The 21,750-nt window shown below is 36.5% G+C and overlaps 1 protein-coding gene across 5 annotated transcripts in view; it reads left to right on the top strand.

Annotated features, from left to right (window-relative positions):
- The window catches only part of LOC102021328 (alpha-2-macroglobulin-like), a 110,679-nt gene that overhangs the window by 10,483 nt on the left and 78,446 nt on the right, over positions 1 to 21,750 (top strand). For 3 of the 5 annotated variants that reach the window (XR_260065.2, XM_013511453.1, XM_013511450.1), the window contains exons 1-4: positions 17,448 to 17,603; positions 19,136 to 19,319; positions 20,034 to 20,193; positions 20,297 to 20,349. Coding sequence is in view for 4 of the 5 variants with exons in the window: in XM_013511453.1 (XP_013366907.1) it covers positions 17,518 to 17,603; positions 19,136 to 19,319; positions 20,034 to 20,193; positions 20,297 to 20,349 (483 nt within the window). In the remaining variant the exon portion in view is untranslated. Of the gene's footprint in view, positions 1 to 12,339; positions 12,451 to 17,447; positions 17,604 to 19,135; positions 19,320 to 20,033; positions 20,194 to 20,296; positions 20,350 to 21,750 lie in introns of those variants that run through there. The other 2 variants (XM_005378888.2, XM_013511451.1) reach the window with 2 other exon arrangements.

Raw genomic sequence — 21,750 nt, 5'->3', positions numbered from 1 at the left:
AAAATTTTTCCCAATTTGTGGGTTTTCTCTTTACTCTGCTGGTGAATTCTTTAGATGTGCAAAAACTTTTCAACAAGATGAGATTCCCTCCCCCAACAAAAAAAGATGAGGTACCTTTGAAGAATTTCCATTGCAGTTTGGTTTCTCTTCCTGAACTCTGCATACCCCTATATCTTCAAGATTTTTACCTACTTTCTCTTCCAGTAGATTTAATGTTTCTGTTTTAATATTTAGATCTTTAAACCACTGTGACTTGAGTTTGGTGCATGGTGATAGACATGGGTCTAGTGTCAGTGTGGCATGTGGTAAGCCAGTTTTTCCAGAACCATTTGTTGAAGAGGCTATCTTTCTTCCAGCGGACTTTTTTGGCCTCTGTCAGAGATAAAGTGGCTGAGTGTTTGTGGTTTGTGACTGCATCTTCCAGTCTGGATAACAGACATCTTGATATGCATGTTTGTAGTTTTCATTTGCATTTACCTAATGAATGGTAACATAATTTTTTCATATACCCATTAGTTTTTGTATATTTTCTTTTTGTATATGTCTATTAAAGTCCTCTTTTCATTTTAAATAATTTCTTTTTGCTGTTGTGTTGCAGATGTTTATATATTTTGGTATCATCCTCTTATATAGTTTGCCAGTTTTTTCTCCCATTCTGGAAAAATTTTTGGCAGCTATTCCTCAGATAAAGAATTTATAGCTAGAATAACTACAAGACCCTGTCAAAAATGGGCAACTGAATGGAACAGACACTTCTCACAAGTACAAATGGCCAATAAATACATGAAAAATTGCTCAATATCTGCCATGTTTTATAGACTGGAAAGTAGAGCTCTTGAGTCGGGTCGTCAAGCATCTGAGTGTGAAGGACCAGAGGGGGTTGGCCAGGGCAGAGAGTTTCTGGTAACATACAAGGTGGAAGCCCCAGGAGGGAGGACATGGAGCTAAAGCAGAGATGAAGGAGAGTGGGGGTGAGGGCTCACTGGTGGAAGCTGATGTAGAAGAGCTGAGTGTTGGACAAACTATTTCAAATCTTCCTTTCCCCAAATTAACTGAGGTGACTGGATCTTGGGACAGAGACAGAGGCCTGCAGTTAACTATAGCCAAAGTATAGCCAAGTGACTTCCTCACCACTCCCAGGCAGGGAGTTAAGCAGCCCACAGGCAGGGGAAAACTATGTGGCTGTGTACAAGTGGATGATGACTACAGTGGAAGGGAACTGTGTAGACATTGTGGCTGTGTGGTGTAGCTGTCATGTGTGTGTGTGCAAGAGTGTGTGTGTATGTGCATGTGTGTGTGCGTTTTCTTGCTTCTGTGTATGTTCTGGGTTCTCTCTTTTTTCTTCATTTCTTGCTTCTGCATCAATGATTTTTTAGAACTTTCTTACTTTCCATTTTCCCCCTAATTCTCACACACCTCTTTCTCCATCTTCCTTCTTTATCTCTTTCTTACTCATCTTCTGTATTCTATATTGTTTTGTCTTTCTCTTTTTACCTATTTCCCCCTTCTTCCCTTGCTTCTTCTGCATCTTTCACGTGACATACTTATGGTAGGTGCCTGTATATGTATAAAGAGATGAAGAATAGACCAGTGCTTTAACTTGAATGGTAACATTTATGGTCACGTTGGGGCAAAATGTAACAAAATTGTGCTTAGAGGATTCATACAAAACTAACTGAAAATATATGAACAGATCATATAACCTCACAGCTTTACTCAATCTCTACACCTCTCTTCCCTCTGCATCTCTCCTTCCACCTCCACAAACATTTCCTGAAATATTCTCAACATTAACCCTTTATTCCAGATATAAAAATGCCTAACAGAGACAGATGTCCTATTTTTTTAACCTATTAATATTTCTTTTATCTTCCTACACACTGACTGACCTACCTCCTTCATACTCATCTTTCTCTTTTTTCCCTTCTCCACTCACATCCCAGACTAATCACCAATAACAGTAGAGGATAGACTGTGAGAGTCACTGATAAAAGCTTGAAAAGGTCAAGACAATTTCTAATGTTTGTGACTGATGTGTGTTTGGATCTGTGAATGTGTTAGGTTATATCAAGTAGGAAACCTCTCCCTACAACAGAGTGACTGGGTCCAACTTAATCAAACTGAGTAGGGTGAAGCAGAAAATATACTTTGACAAACTAAGATCAATCACCAGAAAACAGAACGTAATGAAAGAAATTTTCATACCAACAAAAAAGTCTCTTTAATTTATTTGATTTCAACCCTCAGCACAGAAAAATAGGAATATGAAAGCAAATAGGGCAACAAAATGCCTCCAAAGACACCCAACTCTCCCAAAGCAGACCCAAGAGGAACTGATGACAAGCAAACCTAAAACTAGATAGCTGAGCTGCATGAACTGATTAAAGAGGAAGCAAAGAAACTTGGTGAGCTCAAAGGGGGCACAACCCAAAAGACAGTGAAACTAACAAACACATTGATCAATGTGATTATAAGAAACAAATAAAAAATTAGAAGACCTGGCAAAAATTATTCAGGATAAGAATGACAAATTTACAAAAGAAATAGCCTCCATGGAAAGGTACCAAATAGAAATCCTGGAAAAACATTGTGTTGAATACATCAAGAGTAAAAGGGACCAATGTGAGGAGCCCTTGAGGACAGGATGAGAGTACAACATAACTCACAGATAGTTTAAAAATGAAAGGAAAAAAAAAGAAAATCCATCAACAACTGCTTGATGATGCTCAGAAGATAAAGTCAAGGCTAATTGGAGTCAGAGGGAAAACAGAGAGCAGCATCAATGGAATAAAAAAAATCTGATTAAAGAAATCATAACAAAAAACCTCTTCAAATAAGGGGAAAGACGTCAACATACAGGTAAGTATGGGTTGCAGAACATCAAGTAATTTGATGAAAAAAGAAGCTGTTCATGACATATTATAGTCAGATTCCCAGAAGTCCAACACAAAGACAGAAAGCTGTAAGAGATAAGAAAAAATCACTTATAAAGGTAAACCCGGGGCTGGGGACTTAGCTCAGCGGCAAAAGCACCTGCCTGGCAAGTGCAAGGTCATGAGTTCGGTTCCCAGTACCGGAGAAAAACCAAAAAAAAAAAAAACAAAGGTAAACCCGATAGGCTTATGCAGACTTTTCAATGCCAATTTTAAAGGCCAAAAGAGCTTGAAATGACATGCTCAAGTCCTACAAGGAAACAACTTCCAGCTCAGACTAATGTATCCTGTAAAACTACCTTTCAAAATTGACAGAGAAGTGAAGCCCTTTTGTGACACAGAGCAGATTAAGAAATTCATAAATATCAAACCTGCACTCCAAGAAATACTCAAAAACATCATAGACAGAGATAATAAAGCCAACAGAACCAAAACATCTGATGGTATGTATATATAAAGCAGGGTGAGAAGTTGAACAAAGTACATAAAACCAATGGAACAGTGTGGAGAACTACAAAACAAACCAGTGCATCTACAGACATTTGATTGTGGATAGAGTTGCCAAAAATGTATGCTGGAGAAAGGATGGCCTCTTCTACAGATGGTTCTGGGAAAACTGGATGTCTACATGTATAAGACTGAAACCAAGACTGAAACCAATCTACATCTCTTACCTGTCCAAAAATCAACACAAAATAGGTCAAGGATCTTAATGTTAAGACATGAAACTCTGATACTACTAGGAAAAAATATAGAGGTTGGAATATTGGTCCAGGGAATGATTATCTGGATATTACACAAAAAACATAGGAAACAAAGCAAAAAGTGACAAATGGAATTATATCAAATTGAAAACTTTTCATAGCAAAGGAAACACCTGAATGAAGAACAGTCTAGAGAACAAGACAAAATCTTTCTTTGTAAGCTCCTTATGTGCCAGAAAAAAATATGGTACTGAATCAAATTTCCCCTTAAGATCAACATTGAACTTAACTAATGAATTTGATTTGGTTCTCCTCCAATTCTATCCAATGCCCAAAATTAAGGAAGAAAGGTTTATTTAGCTCACAGTTTCTGGAGGTTTCAGTCTATAATCAGCTGGCTTCATGGCAGGGTGGCATGGCACAGGGGCAACAACTTAAGGTGGCACAAGAGAAAAAGCAGCAAAAACAAGAAGGGGAAGCAAGCCTCTTTTTCCTCCTTATATTGTATGCAGCCCACCCACCCTGAGGGAGGTGGTCCTTTACACCCACACCATCTCCAGGCCCTCCTCTTGCCCAGGCTCAAGATGAACATAAAGTAAGGACCCTGGCTCCCTGCTGAGTCACATAGTTAACCTTTTAAACTTTTCGAACTGACACAATGAACAACATCCTAGAGCTGGAAGAGCATGTCCTTTTCATCCCAGGATGTAGAACTGCTGAGTTATTTAGTTAAACTTTAGATTCCTCAAGTTGACAAAATGTATCAGCCCTAACACTCGTGAACACCAAGATATTTATATGCCAATAAATACAAGAAAAGTGCTTAATATCATTAGCCATCAGAGAAATCTAAATAAAAACTACAATAAAAATAACATAAGGTATAACATATTAAAACTATGTTATGACATATTTTTAATATAATAAGCTATAACATATTAAAAACAAAAAACCAAAAAAGCAAATATTGTTCAGGATATAGAGAACAAAGAATTTTATACACTATAGGTGAGCATTAAAATGAGTATAATTACTATGGAAAACAGTATGGAATTTCTCAAAAAATCTATAAATACAACTGCCATCCTCCTGGGTATATACCCAAAAGCAAGGAAATCAGCACACAAAAAGACACTTTTATGTGCATTTCTATTGTAGCACTATTTGTAATAACTAAGATATGGAGTTAGTCTGGGTTCTAATTAGCAAACTGGTGGATGAAGAAAATATGATGTTTATATGCAATGCTGTATTATCTATCCCAGAGGAAAACAAATTCTGTCACTTGTAGGAAAATGGACGGAACTGAAGGACAAGATATTAGGTAAAATAAGCCAGACCCAGATCCAAGTATGGTATTACACATCTCTCTCATGTGTAGAAAAAGAAAAGGTGTCAACCTGAAAATAAAATAGTAGTGACTATGGCCTGGAAGGGGGCTGGCTTAAGCAAGATAAGCTGGTAGATGGCAAGGGAGAAAGGGTGGTTGAATATGATCACGTCACACTGTGTGCTTGTATGGAAATATTACCCTGACTCACCAATATGTACAATCAATATGTTAATAAAACAAATTTTAAAAAGTTAAAGTGCCCATCAACAGATGACTGGAGAAACAAAATGTGATATATACCTACAGTAAGAAATGCTTCAGCCATAACAAGGGATCAAACTCAAACAGTGACGAAGTATTAGTATGTAGAACATATTTCCAAAAACCTAAAAATATAATGAATAAGACAAGTAAGTGGAAAAATGAGGAAAGGCTATAAAAGAGCAGCTCAGCACTTGGAAGGCTGAGGCAGGAGGATCCTTGTGAGCTCGAGACCAGCTTGGGCTACAAAGTGAGCTCAAGGCCAGCCTGAACTGCATAGAGAGACCCTGTCTCAAAAAAGACCAAAAAAAAAAAGAGCAGTTCACAAATGGCGGAGATGTAAATGGAAGAGAACTACTGAAAAAAACTGCTTAATATTTTTAATAATCACATAGAAATTAAAACAAAATCACTTATTTCTATCTCATTAAGACAAATTGAAAAGTTTGATAATATTCAGTTAGGTGAGGTTGCAGTGATGAGAGTATTTGTATACTTTCCTGGGTGGGATTTTATATTTTGCATGATAATTTGTTATTATATGAAAATATACATATTATGGATTTAGCAATTCTGGTTGAGTATGTACCATAAAGAAATATTCTACGTGTGAACAGGGAGACATACACAAGAATATTCATTCCAACACTGTGTTGATAAAAATGTTAGAAATGACATTTTGGAATTAAAATGGCTAGGAAGAATGTAGTGGACCGTGCAGGTAGATGCTTTGCAGTAGCTCTCTGCATGTGTCAAGGATGCACAAAGCCATACAACTGAGGGAAAAACACAAATTTCAGACTGATTTCAAGCATAATGCTAACATTTACAGTATGTGCACAAGTGTATATAATTATAACATTTGAGTGAGCAAGAGACTAAAATTCCAGGGAGCAATAAGGATTTTCACTTTTCACGTTCCCTGGAATCATTTCTTAAAGAGCAGATTGTGGTATAACTCACAAGTTCTTAAAAGGAAAGCAGAAAAAAAACTTTCATGAAGAAACTTAGTAAATTAATGATGGTTGTTGCTGAAAAGAGTAGTGCAAGAGTAAGGAGAGGGTTGTCAGTAGAAAAATTTCCAAGTTTTCCCCCCTAATCTTACATTTTTAATCCAATAGGTGCTCGCCTATTCTTTTTGTCAGCTTTCAAAATGTTGAGTTATTTCACCATTTTTAAAGCAACATGTAGGAGCTCAGGCAGTTCTATTATTATACATGTGAAATGTGATTATGCATTTAATTTAATTATTCATTCTCAAGCTTCTCTTAATTATATTTATATCAGTGTCTATTCATTTTCTACAAAATATTAGGTTTCAACATTGTATTTCCTTAATGCATACAACATAGTTTGATTATCTCCTCTACTATCCTTCCTTATATCTTTTCCCTGCCATCACACTTTTCCTCTTTTTTTAATAGTGTGCCTTTTATTTTCATGTCACTTTTTTATATTCCACATATTAGGGAAAATAGGCACCATTTGCCTCTGAGTCTGGTTCATTTTGCTTAATATCATAATCTCCAGTATCATCTGTTTCCCAGCAAATGATGTAATCTCTTTTCTTGGTACCGAGAATCGAACTTAGGACCTTGCCCTTGCCAGGCAGGTCGTGCCGCTGAGATATATCCCTGTCTAATCTCACTTTTCTTTATGGCTAAATAATACTCCATTGTGTACATATGCCACATTGTCTTTTTCCATCATTCATTGATGGTCATTTAAAATGGTTCCATATTCTGGTTATTGTGAATTTTGCTGGGATAATTATTGGTGTGCAAGTTTCCCTGTACTATACTGACTTCAGTTCCTTCAGTATATTCTTAGTAGTGAAATAGCTGGGTCATATGGTTATTGTACTTTTGGTTTTCTGAGGAACCTCTGCATAATTTCCATAGGGATTGTACTAATTTATATTTCTATCAGCATTGTGGTAGTATTCTTTTTAAAATTAATTTTATTCATACACTTTATATGTACATAATGCTCACATTCATCATAGGGAATTTGTGACTGTAGTCTTTTTTTTCTTTTTTCCTTTTTTCCCAACCCCATACACATTCAATCCCTCCCCCCTCCCTATTTACACAAAAATCTTGAGTTAGAAGCAGCCTCATATACAAACAATAACACCCCTCTTTATTTACAAAAGCTTAGTTTCCATTTTGTCTTCCTACTCTTTTTTTCTTTTCCTTTCCTCTCCACTTGTTCTCCCTCCCCTTTGAAAATTTTCTTCCTATTTCACAATATTTATTAAAAATTTGGTGCATATTTACCCTTTTGGTTTCTCACACCAGAGAAACAATGCAATATTTACACTTGTGTCTGATTTACTTCACTTAAGAGTAGGGTTTCAAGGTGCATCCATTTACCTAGAAATGTCGCAAGATCATCCTTTATGGTTGAGTAGTACTCCATTGTGTAAAAGAACCACGTCTTCTTTATCCATTCATTGATTAATGGGAATTTTGGCTGTTTAAAAGAGTTAGCTATGACAAACTGTGCTGCTATAAATACATATGTTATTGTGTCCAAACAGAGGACATTGCAGTCTGGCAGCATATCTTGTCAGCACACACCAAGGCACTGCTCACTCTCTGATTGGTGATTTGTTCTCAGACTCTGAGGGGATAACGTGCAACCTCTATCTGTAATGTGTCTTCAACCTCTATCTGTAATGTGTCTTCAACCTCTATCTGTAATGTGTCTTCAACCTCTATCTGTAATGTGTCTCCCACCTCCCAGGCTCCTACTGTGAGACTAGCACTGAACCTACAAAGACATAGAGTGAGTGAGAGCTGCAGCTGTGGATTGGTGAAAGCCAGGAGGGCCCGAGGGCAGAGGGAGCAAGCCCCAACCCAGGGGCATGGGCGAGGAGAAATGTGATCGTATTCTATTTCTCCTGCATCCTCACCAATATGTTTATGTGCTCTTCATGTTTGCCCTTCTGACTGGGTTTGGATTGAGGTGGAATCTCAGAGTTGTTTTGATTTACATTTCCCTAGTGGCTAAAAGTGTTGAACATTCTTCCATAGACTTATTGGTCATTTGTGCTTCCTTTGAGAAGTGTCTGTTTAATTCATTTGTCCATTTATTGATTGGGGTATTTTTTGGTGTTTTTTTGGGAATTTTTTATATATTATGGATGTAGGGGCTGGGGGTTTAGCTCAGTGGCACAGCGCTTGCCTGGCAAGCGCATGGTCGTGAGTTTTATTCCTGGTACCGAAAAAAACCCCCAAAGAACCAAACATATATATATATGAGATCTAATATATATAGGATGTAAATCCACTGTGGAAAAAGTTGCTGGCAAAGACTTTTATCTTTTTCTTTTATTTTAAAGATAAAAGGACAAACATATTAACAAACACTCAGACATTTACAAAACAACACAGAAGCAATAACAGCAATACAGAGTTTCAGACAAGGTGATAGGAAATTAACAACGGTTGTTGTATTACACACTGTTATCTTCAAATTAGTTACTCAGATGAACAAATATAGACATATAAGATTGATCAAACAATTAAACATTAACTGTTTCTTTCAGTACAGCAATAGAAATCAGTAGTACAGCTACCTGGCAAAGATTTTTTTTCTCCACGCTGTAGTCTGTTTCTTTACTTTTAGGGTTACTTCCCTTGCTGCATAGAAACCTTTTAATTTGATGTAATTCCATTGCTGATTCCTGTTATTACTTCTGGTGCCTTTGGAATCCTACACAGGATGTTTTTGTTTGTGCCCATGATAGATCTCAAATTTCCCCACTTGTTTCTTTTTAGCAGTTTCAAAATTTCCAGTATTTTATCCAGGTCTTTGATCAATTTTGAATTTATTTTTTTAGAGTGTGAAGTAGAGATCTAGTTTCAGTCTTTTACATATGAATATCCAGTTTTCTCCAGCATATGTTTTTGCTTTCTTTGTCCAGAATCAGATAGCTCTAGCTGTGTGAATCTTCTTTTGTGTCCTCGATTCTATTTTGTTGATCTACACATCTGTTTTGTTCTAGCATCATGCTGTGTTTGTTATGGCTTTATATTATAATTTGAAATTGAGTCTTGTGATGCCTTCAGCCTTATTCATTTTTTTGTTTAGAACCACTGTGACTATTCAGGTTCTTTATGATTTCAAATGACTTTTGGTTTTGTTTTTTCTAGTTCTGTGAAGGGTGTCATTGATATTTTGATGTAGATTTCATTGAATCTGTAGATCACATTTGGTAATTAGTCCATTTTAACAGTATTAATTCTGGCAATCTGTCAACATAAGAAGTCTTTCCATTTTCTCATATCTTCTTCAATTTATTTTCAGTGTTTTTTAATTCTAATTGTAGAGGATTTTAATTATCTTGGGTACAGTTATTCTTAGATTTTTTTGGGAGTTATTGTGGATGAAATTGTTTTCCTGATTTTTTCTCAGCTTCTTTATTTGTGTAGAGAAAAGCTATGATATTTTAATTCTGATTTTGTATTCTCCTACTTTGCCGAAATTGTTTATCAGCTCTAAAAGTTTCTTGGTTGAGCTCTTAAGATCTAATCGTAGGACCATATCACACACAAATAAGAATGATTTGACTTCTTTCTCTTCTGTTTGTGTTTATTTCATTTCTTTATCTTGCCTAATTGCATTATTGAAAGTTTCAAGTCTATATTGAATGGGAGTGATGTGAACAGACATCCTTGTCTCATTGCTAATTTTACAGCAAATGCTTTTAATTTTGTCTATTCAGTTTGAAGTTGGTTCTTGGTTTGCTGAATATGGTCTTATATTGAGGTATAATCTTTTAATATGTGGTTCTTTCATTTATATATTTATACATTTTTGTCATAAAGGCATGTTGAATTTTCTTAAAGCCTTTTCTGCATCGAGATAATTATATGATTTCAATCCTGGATTTTATTTATGTGAGTATATCATGTTTATAGATTTGTGTGTGTTAAACCATTCTTGCATTCCTGGGATGAAACCATCTTGGTCATGGTGATGATCTTTTTAGTGTTTTTGAATTCAGTTTGCTAGTGTTGCATTAAGAATATTTGCGTCTATGTTCATCACAAATATTGATCTATAGTTTTCTTTCTTTCCTCTCTCCTTGTCTGGTTTTGATATTAGGGCAATACTGACCTCATGGAGTGAGTTTGGAAGTGTCCTTTTCCTTTCTATTTCAGGTAACAGTTTGAGGAGCTTTGTTATTTATTCTTTAAAGACCTGGCAAAACTCAGCAGTGAATCCATCTCGTCTTGGGTTTTTGTTTGATGGGAGAGTTTTTATTTCTGCTTTAATCTCATTGCTTGTTAGTAATTTAAGTTTTTACATGTACTTTTGTTTCAATTTTAGTAGGTTATATGTATATAGAAATTCATACATTTCTTCTAGATTAATGGAATATAGGTTTTCAAAAGAGTTTGTAATGAGTCTCAGATTTCAGGTTTTTCTCTTATAACATGCTATTTTAAAATTTGTAATTGTATTAATTTGGATCTTCCATCTCTTTCTTTTGGCTAACTTGGCTGAATGTTTATCAATCTCATTTGTCTTTTCCAAGAACCAGCCCTTTGTTTCACTGATCCTTTTAGTTTGAATATCATTAATTTCAGCTGTGATTTTTATTATGTTTATTTTCCTCTTGTTTTTCTAAGACCTTGAGATATATCCTTATGTTGTACAATTCAAATCTGTCTGATTTTTTTTGATGCAGCTATAAAAGTCCCTCTTAAAACTGCCTTTGAAGTATCCCAGAGATCCTGGTATGTTTTGTTTCAGTTTTTATTTGATTGTAGTGATTTAAATTTCCCCTTCATTTCTTCAGTGGCTTAGTAATTGTTTAAAAGCAAATTGTTCAGTCTTCACTTGTCTGTAATTTTCTGTATTTTTCTCTTGTTGATTTCTAGTTTCATTCCATTATGATCTAATAAGATGAAAAAATTACTTCACTTGTTTTGTATGTGTTAACACTTGTTTGTGGCATAAAACATGGTCAATTTTGTTGAACAGTCCATGAGCTGCTTAAAAAGTGTATCTCATAATTGTATGGAATGTTCTTCAGATGTCTATTAAGTCCTTTTGATTTATGATATATTTTGTATCTGATGTTTCTTTGTTAATTTTTTCATCTGTATGACCTATCCATTGGTAAGACTGAAGTATAGGAGTGATCCATTATTAGGAGTCTTTTCAAATGTAATAATCTTAGTTATATGAAATTAAGTGCGCTTATGTTTGGTACATATATATTTACAATTATTATATCTACTTGGCATATTGTTCCCTTTACTAATAGGAACTGAGCTTCTTTGTCTCTTCTGATTAATTTTGTCTTGAAGTCTGCCTTGTTGGATACTAGTGTAATTACTCCTGCTTGCTTTTAGATCCTATTTGCATGGAATATTTCTTCTCATTTTTTTCTTTGTATGTTTTTACTACTGAGGTGTGTTTCTTGCATAACAAATAGGTGGATCTTGTTTTTTAATCCAATATGTCACTGTTATGGCTTGTATTTAGATGTTCCCCTAAAACCTTATGTTGCCATAGGTGGGAGCTTTTTCAGAAGTGGGTGGATCTAGTGTGTGTAATGCTGAAATTAAGTGTGTGATTGCTAAATTTGTTCATTGGTTGATTTGGCATAGTCTGAGTGTGGATAATGGGAAGACCCACACTGGGTCCAGGGGATATATCTGGACAGAATATAAGGGACAGAAAGGGAGTTGCTGTTGTTGCTTAATGCTTCACTACTTTGCTGTTTTGCTGCCTCTGCCTGCCATCCACCATTTCTCCTCAGCCATACCATCCTGCCTTGGAGCCAGCCAATATGGACTGAGACCTCTACAAATTGTTAGCCAAAATAAACTTTTCCTCCTTAACTTTGGGTATTGGGTATTTTGTCTCAGCAATGAGAAAAGTAACTAACACAGTCACTATGTATCTTTTGATTGTAGAATTAAGACCATTTACATTCAGAGTTATTATAGATAGATATGTATAAATTCTTGTCATTTTGTTGTTTTTCTACTGTTTGATTATTTCCTAATTCTTAATAGCTTATCTATTCTTCCTCTTCTGCGTGTAGGATTCTGTAATTCTGGCTTTGAAATTCTTTTTCTGTTAGATAAAATTCTTGATCTTCACACATTAATTGTAAATTTTATTGACCTGAGTCGAAGAAGGAAAGAATCATAGCAAAATGAAAAGAAAATTTAAATGAAGCTTCAGGCAAAAGGTAAATATAATTTCTTTTTATTTGTATGTTCAATGCTGAAGTTTATGTAATTTGTTGTACAATTTAGAAAAAATAACAAAATAGAACGGGGATTATATTTTGTTTTGTTCTGTGTACGGTTGTATAACTGACTCTATGCTTGTGGAATTTCTCAAAAGACATCTCTCATGTGTCTTTAAAAACCAGCACAGACACATGAAAATTCTCATGGTTAGAAATTTGGCGGGGAAATAAATGATTCATTATTTTCCTTGGACAACAGGATTGAATCAATTCAAGTATACCCTTCAACAAAATATTTTAATTTTTAGATGTTGAAAGTATTACTAATGTATTTCATATTTTAATCATTTTTTGCAAAATCAATGAAATTACCAAACTGATCAAAATCATTTTCAAAGAAATGAATTATAGCTGCATAGATAGCAATGATGAGAAATATTTATTATTCTTCACTTTGTATGTTCTAATTAATTTCTAAATAAAAACTAGTAACATGAGTTAATGTGATTGCATAAGCAGGCTCAGGACCAAGAAGAACTGGTCATGTCCAGTAACTGAGGTTTCTGCACTTGAAGACTGCTAATATTTAACCAGACAAAATAACACTCAGCAGTTTGTTCTCAGGGCAGGTGCAGCTAAGTGTACCCTGGTGTGATTTATTTGGATAGAATTCAAATACTAAATTCAGATTTGTGGGCTGCAAGACAGGATTCAATAATCCACTGCTGACAGCTGTGGGAGACGTCCACTTTATAATGTTGATTTAAGGCATCTAATTTCATAATCTTCATTTTGTCTCCAAATTCAAAAGCAGCTGCTTTCTGTTGCAGGACAACCACATAATTCAGCAATTATTTATTGCACAACCACAAGGTGAAATAGTAGGAAATAAAGCTAACAAATTTTCCACTCTCAGAGAGCTTCTTCCCAGTGGAAAAAGATAGAAAGTAAATACAAATAAGAAAATAGAATTACATAAAAATGGGTTTAACGCTTTGTGTAGCAAAATAAAAATAAATGACAAGAATTAGGGTGGGTGTTAGTAAACAGCTCTAAATACAGAGGTAGAAAGAACCTCATGAGAAGCTGACAATTAAGCAAAGATTCATAGGAGAAGAAAAACCACTATGAATTTTTTGGGGGTCTCTGGAGCTACAATCCTTTTTGTTTTTGATTTCTCCTTCTCTTTTCCACCTTATTCTTCTTTCTCTTAACTAGAAATTTCATGTGATGAGCTACAGTAATACTCCAGTTCATGAATGCTTCTTTGCACCAACAATTCCATTCACAAACAGAAGCATTGGGCAAAATTTTGCTTCTGTTTGCAAACTCTGCATCAGGTGATAAGCACAGCTATGACTATTTTCCTCAGAATCATGGAAGGAATTAAGTTCGTGAACCGAGGTACCACTGTAACTATTCCAAAGCTGTCTAGTCTTTGCTGAAGTTATAATACCTATTTACCAAGGTAATCTTATTTACATTTTCTGGAGTTGTGCTGATACCAATAGCAAAGTTGTTATTATCCCTTTATTAGCCTTTGAGAATGATAATAGCTATTTTATAATTTGAATAGTATTATTAAAAATGAATATTATTATGAGAGGGGGAAATAAGAGAGGGACACTAACACTGCCTGCTTACCCTGAGTGATAAGATGACCCTACTGTGGTCTTACTGAGGTAATCTTTGATGTCCAAAGATGATAATGCAGCTTCCATTTTAACTAGTTATTTTTGATAATCAAGTGTGATAATCACTTTTTCTGACCACCAGAGTCTATGTACTAAGTTGCTGACACTCATGATGAAATTAAATATTAAGCCTGAAGCACATAATTCCTTCCCTGTATTAAGTGTATTTTATGATTGCTATGGTTTATAATTTGATGTCCCTGTAAAACCTCATACACTTATAAGTGGAGCTTTGGGAAGGTGAATGGATCATGGGGGTGTGACACTCCTCAGTAGATTAGTACACTGAAGAGCTTGTAGCTAAGATACTCATCAATGGATTAGTGTGTTGATGAGCTTATAGCTAAATGTGATGTTGGGAGGTTAAGCCTGGTTGGAGGATGTGGGGGTCACTGCGGAATGGCCTGGAAGTGTCTATCTCCCTCCTCCTCCTATGATCTCTCTCTGCTTCCTGCTTGTAGGCCATGAGCTCTTTCTCCTCTGTCATGCCAACTTCCCTTTAAGCTGGTCAACTATGGACTGAAACCATTACAAACTGTGATAAAAAAAACCTCTCCTCTTCTAAATTGTGGGTTCTGTGTATTGTGCCTCAGTGATGAAAAAGAAACTCAGATAATGAATTTCTTCCTGCAGCCCTCTGAGCACCCCTATTTGGTGAATGCTATTATTATCCACATTTTAAGTTCGAGGAGCTGAGACATGGAGACCATAAGTAAACTGGAAGAGTTAGGAGTGGAATCCCAGCAGACTAACTCCAGAGACTGCATTCTCAATCTCTACACTACTCTTGTACTTTCAAATGGGTTTTCTTTTTTTTTTTTTTTTTTTGGTTTTTCTCCGGTACGGGGAACTGAACTCACGACCTTGCACTTGCCAGGCAGGTGCTTTGCCGCTGAGCTAAATCCCCAGCCCCTCAAATGGGTTTTCTAAGGCTTCTCATTAAATAAAACCTTGAGAGCAATGCAGGGGAAATATTGCTATCCCAACGCTGGTGTTCAGAAAACTGAAGCTCAGGTAAGAGTCAAAGTCGACTTCATTAGAAGTGCAGGGCAATGGGGAGGTGGTGAGGAATTCAAACTCTGGATCCACACCACTTGACTTCTGATATTAGCTCTCCTACTTAATGCTGTGAAAGCTGCGGTAGATTACATAACCACTGGTGACTCCATCTGCAGAACAGGGATGAGAACTGCACCGGCTCTATGGTGTTGTTGAGAGAGTTAAATGAGGTTACATTAAAAGTATAGCATACTACAACAGCTCAGTGAACAGCAGCTATTAAGAGCAAAGCCAGAAGCAGAACAGTTGAACTTCCAGTTCGGTGAGGCACCAAGAGTACTGTAGTCCCCAGGCCTGATGAAGAAAGGGATCTCAGGTAGTTAGTTTTCTGTCACTGTGATGAAATACTTGAAATAACTAAGAAGAACGGGTTACTTGGGCCCATGGTTTTGGCCCATGGTTACTTGGGCCTGCCCCACTAGGTCTGTGGTGAGGCAGAACATCATGATGGGGAGCATGTGGAGGGCAAATCGGCTCACTCTGTGATGGCTGAGAAGTAAAGAAAGGGGAAGAAGGACCGAGGCCACAATGTCTTCTTCATGGGAATGTTTCAATGACCTAAACTCCACCCATTTAGCTCCATCCCTAAGGTTCTACCACCTACTAATAGCACTGTAGGCTGGTGACCAAACCTTCATCACATGGAATTTGAAGGATATTTAAGATCTAAACCACAACAAGAAATGAATTTTTCCTGTTCCAGTGAAGGGCCTCATGCCTTGTCTCCAGGATTATCCTTCACTTGTTTTTCCTCTGAATAGTACCATCACTTCCCGGTTAATACATAAGCCATCTGCCTCCATAGTTTTATTTTTCACTTTCACTAGCTACTCAACCTGTAAGTCTCATCAATCTTTAAATACTCTAAATAAGGAAGGTGCTTTTCTCTATGGGAAAATGTGCAATCCTTCTCTTCTCCTGCTCCTCCCCTTCCAGACAAACTTACTGAAATTGTTTTTAACTTATTGAAATTTTCATACATAAACTGCCTCCACCTTCTGTGTTATATTTACTGATCACTGCATCAATATGGTTTATGCCCCTCTACACTGCAGTCTTAGTGAAATAACTCCCAATGGCATAAAGTGGTGGTAATGGCAGCTTCAGTTTTTAATCAATTATTTTTTATAGCCATTTGCTAAACTTCCTTTCTTGACCACTGGAATCTATATAGTATTGATGTAAAAATATAATACAGTGAAATTTACATTTATCACATCACTCATCAAGCCTACTTCTCTAGGTATTTCTCCCAAGAGAAATGAAAAATATGTCTACACAAAAACTCATGCATGATGAATGTGGCTTCATTAAAAATTGTTAAAAACTAGAAATAGCACAAATGTACAGACAGAGGTTAAAGTATAAACCAACTGTGGTATGGTTATACAATGGATGTCTATTCATCAGTAAAAAGAAACCCACTATTGATTCAGACAACAAAATTTGTGAAAATCCAAATACATTTCGCTCAATACAAGAAGTCAGACTGAAAAGGCTGCACATAGTAGGTTTCCGTGATTCCACACATACAACACTGTAAAAAAGCTGCATCTAGAGAGACAGAATGCACGTTATTGGTGGCCCGTAGGAAGTGGAGGTATTGCAAAGTGGCTCAAAAAAACTTTGAGGGGCAATCACACTGCTGTATATAGTATATTTTGATTGCTGTGGTAGTTACTAACCAAATGTATTTGTCAAAATTGAGTGCTGGGGGAGCAGGAATAGGGAGTTTTTTATTTTAAGGATAAAAACTCACAAAATAACAACAATGGAGACAAAATCAAAACAACACAAAAACAACCAAAATGATACATGATCTCAAAACAAAATGATAGGAATTAACAATGGTTGCTACATTACATAGTTATCTTCAACGAAGTTGCTCAGTCCACCAGATGTAAGAATGTAAGACTGATCAAACAATTAAAGATAGTAACAAGTAACAAAAAAAATTGGAAATGATGCAGAGCTTCATCATACAAGATGGTAGGAATTCGAAAAAGGTTCTTAATTTGATGGATACAAAGCCTTTATTTGAGATGATGAAAAAGCTGTGATACACAGCTACGCCAGCACCACTTCTGAGCCTGTTTGGGTTCATCCTGGATCTGTGAGGCTACCCTGAGAGCAATGACCCTCAGAGAATGCTTGCCAAATTCTACACGCTGTTGGAGGCGGTGAACTGAGCTTCCGGTTTGCACTCAGCACGCTTGTAAATAAATCCCTGGGGATCTGGGGAGTCACCAGGGCCAGGCACCATAAGGAGGAGGACGCCACACTCTTACCTCTTGCACTTTCTCCCTACGCCATGGGGAAAGGCAGATATGCTCTGCTAGATTTTGTCTTAATTTTTCTTGCTCTCCTAACAACAGCAGCTTCAGTTCCTAGAGAACCGTGAGTAACACCAGGGCCTGTTCCATCGTCATTTTCTACCCAAATCTCTACTTACATTCATTTTGTCTCAAGTGACAAATAATAACTATATGTGCTTATGGGATGCAAGGTAATGTTTTGATATCTGTGTACAAAGTGGATGGATTAAATAGCCAGTAAATATAATAATTAACTCATTTACATATCTTTTTGTGGTGGAATTTTTAAAAAATTGACTTTCAGTTCTGAAATATTGGGTACATTATGACTAGTTCTAATCACAATGATTCATGATAGATAGACTATTTTGTCTTCACTAACTGCAGCTTTGTGCCCTTTGAGTAACAGTTCCTATCTCCTCTCTGTCTCTCTAGCCTCTGATAAACACCATTCTATTTGTTTCACTTAGGTTCTTTAGTGTCCTTTCCAACTTTATTTTTATTTTTTTTGGGGGGAGGGACAATTCTTTTTTATTTATTTTAAAGAGAACAAACATACCAATAAAAATGATACTTTCCAACTTTAATATTTTATGATTTTATGGAATTTTTGTCAACTCTAAAGTAATTAGTAGGGCTAACTTAGATGTGATTGGGCTTAGGAAAATGCCTCCTTATTCGTCTGCCATTAAGACCTAAAATTTCAGTGTACAAGAGACATTTTCTTGTCCTAAACACAATAATCTTAAAAAGAAAAGTAAAATCCATTATTGTTATTGGGTTAAATATTAAGGCTGGGTTCAGTTTGAGTCAGGTAAGGCTTTAAGCAATGCTTCTTGGATCCTGTCTCTGTGTCTATTAAGACATTTCCTGGTGTGCAGGGTTATGGTAAGGATCAGAATGCCTCAAAGATTATGAAGTACTGATAGGCCTTATTTTTTTGTCTAAAAGGAAATACTTTACCAAGAATTGTCACATCACTTCTCCTTCCTATGGTTTGAAGAAGAATATTTGACTTTAAAAGAGGTACAAGGGAAGATAATCTAGTAGTACTTAATAAGCTTTAGGGTGCCAGTCACTGGCTTCATCATAAACAATTTGGGGACTAGAATGTCTCTAATATAAAGGGAGAAGGAAAAGAATGCCTTTGACACCTAGCTTTATCTATTCCTCAGTTGTGACTTGGGTCAATTATACACCCCTGAACTCTACACATAATAATATAAGTTAAGATGGAGAAACTGATGATAAGCAGAAGATATTGAGTTGTTTTTCAAGAATTAAATACAGCATTTGAGAATAGCCCTAATGGAGTATCTATGTGGTGAATAATTATTTCTCTTATTTTGTCTTTAAAAACTAAATTCAGGAGCTGGAGTGCTGCAGGTATGGTAGGGAAGTATAGAACTATCATGCTATTAGTACCTACCTTTGGTAGGATACCACTGCCGAAGCTGGTTATGTATATAAATTTTCTTGCCACTCACCGTGTTATCATGTTGTCAGCCTGCCTTGTCAGGGTACAGAAGTACGGATGGTAATCATTACTGTGATGAAACCACAGTCATGGAAAATGTATCTCTCCTCACCTGACCTGAACTGCACCCTTTCTAGGCAGTACATGATGCTGGTCCCCACCCAGCTCCACACAGAGGTGCCTGAGCAAAGCTGTCTCCATCTGCACTACCTGAATGAGACAGTGACTGTAAATGTTTCCTTGGAGTCCAGCATGGGGAACAGGAGCCTGTTCAGTGACCTTGAAATCGACAAGGACTTGTTCCACTGTTTTTCCTTCACTGTGAGTCCTAGCTGCTATGTATGAGACAGGGAGGTTGGTTTTTAATATCAGAAAGTTAATCTAGAAGGACATCAGTGACTTCAAAGAACAATATAGAAAATTTATCACAGCCAAAGCAGAAAATACAGATTTCCCTACTCAAAACTGAAACAGCTAGTAATTATGGTTATGCTAATTTTTATTTAACCCCCACAAAAATCCTACTAGACGAAGAAAAGAAGAGTTAGACATGTTGAGTATTTTTTACTGTTAAGTTGCAAACTGAAATACTCCTACAAATAAAGGCTGCATCTTTTGCATACATTTGATATCTTGAATTTATTTCTAGTTTCTTCTTTGGGCAATCTATTTTCAACATATAATTCCTACCATCATTAGCATATTAAATTTCTCCTTTCCCATGGTTTTCAGGGTTACATTTACTTTTTCATTAAGATGTGTTTACTCCACAAAGTTAACTGTTTTCATAGACACTATTTTAGTCATATGAAAATTTGGATTTCGTTTGTTACACTTCTTTCTGATTTGTTCTTCTCTACCTTTTATTTAAATAATATTCATGGAAAATAAATAAGTAAATACATAAATAAATACTTGGGCTCACCTACATTCCTAAAGAGTGAAGGACAAAGAGGTGAAGGGGAAATGCTAAAGCCTCCCAAGGAATACAGTGATGGCTCTTTTGATTTTTTTTTTTGTTGTTGTTGTTCTCAGCTCCCGAGAGCCTCATCCACTGAGGAGGCAGCCTTCCTGTCTGTCCAGATAAAAGGACCAACACATGTGTTTAGGAAAAGCATGGCAGTGCTGGTGAGGAACACAGAAAGTGTTATCATTATCCAGACAGACAAGCCCATGTACAAGCCAGGACAGTCAGGTACGGGCTCCATGGTGACAGGCTTCACAGATGAGAGGTCTCCTTTCAGGCTGTCTTCGAGGCCTGGATCTCTGGGTCTACTCAGAAAGTTTTTCTTTTTCAGTTAAGTTTCGAGTTGTGTCTGTGGATGGACATTTGCGCCCGTTGCATGAATTGGTGAGTATTTTATGACTGTGTGTCTCTCAGTGCTGTGAGTGACAGAGGGGAGGAAAAAAATTGACTAGATGGACTTCTAATTTCAACAAGCCTGGAGTCAGCCACCATACTTCAACCCAAGCAGAGGAGCCAGATTGTCACGGAGCTGACGTCAAAGGGAAGGAGATAATGAGTTCTTCTCTTCTGTACTTTCCAGGCACCCAGTTATCACTTACTGCATTGACTGGACAGGAAGCTCCATAGTGGCAAAGTGGGAGCATCGTAACAGCCATGGCTAGGCCCTTCATTTCACTTAAGGACACAGTTGCTCACCCCTTACATCTCTGCTCTTCTAGGATTCCACTTAGATTTCCACAAAGCTATATTAGACTAGGTGTTCCTTCTTCAAGATGGAAAATCCTGTTATTTGCCACAAGTATTTCTGATGTGAATCTTACTCCACGGTCTTGGGGATGCAACAGGGAAGCATTGTTTTAGACCAAATTAAACCTAAGAAAAAACTGATTATGAAAATTCATTATTTGACATTTAAAAATGCCTCAGCTTCCTCTGGAGCACAAAAGCAATCCAGAAGATTTATTCAGAGAAAAAGTCCTCTTTTTCATGTTGTCAGCCTGCCTCGTCAGGGTACAGAAGTACGGATGGTAATCATTACTGTGATGAAACCACAGTCATGGAAAATGTATCTCTCCTCACCTGACCTGAACTGCACCCTTTCTAGGCAGTACATGATGCTGGTCCCCACCCGGCTCCACACAGAGGTGCCTGAGCAAAGCTGTCTCCATCTGCACTACATGAATGAGACAGTGACTGTAAATGTTTCCTGCTTCTCTACTATCTGATCTACAAATTAGTAGTCTATTTATTTTAATTTTGAGAATTTCATTTGCATCTAATGTTATCTTAACATTAACTGGGATCCAGTTACTATACTGTTCTTAATTGACTATGCTCAAAATTCATCAAAAATAACAAAAAGTACCTCTAAAAAATATAAAATAGTACATCCAAACCCTTCTAACAGTTCTATGTTTTTGCCCATATTCTCTGTCTCTGCTTCCATTACAATGAAAAATGTCATGTACTGATCAGAGTGAACTCCACGTGTGCTTTGGGTCCATCTTATTTTACTTCTTTAACAACTCCCTGTAGTCCTTTTCCTTCCCCCGATCTTTGCAATTCCCTTTTCTGAGGTTCCTAGGAGACTGCACAGACTTGCTCCTGTCACCTATCTTACAAAAAAGAAGTTAAATATGGAAATTTCCATAGACCTCAAGCCCATCTCCAAATGAGAATTCATTTCCCTGCCCTTCCGATTGCAACAAAGGAATTAACTACACACTGCCTTTACTACCTTCCTGCAGTATTTGCTTTTTTGATGCTATAAAGTATTCAAATGGA

This window comes from Chinchilla lanigera, unplaced genomic scaffold (assembly GCF_000276665.1).
Source record: "Chinchilla lanigera isolate Chin_1 unplaced genomic scaffold, ChiLan1.0 scaffold00012, whole genome shotgun sequence".
In the NCBI taxonomy this organism is placed as follows: Eukaryota; Metazoa; Chordata; class Mammalia; order Rodentia; family Chinchillidae; genus Chinchilla; species Chinchilla lanigera.
Note: the sequence above shows the minus strand (reverse complement) of the source record. Positions and strands in the feature narration are given on the sequence as shown.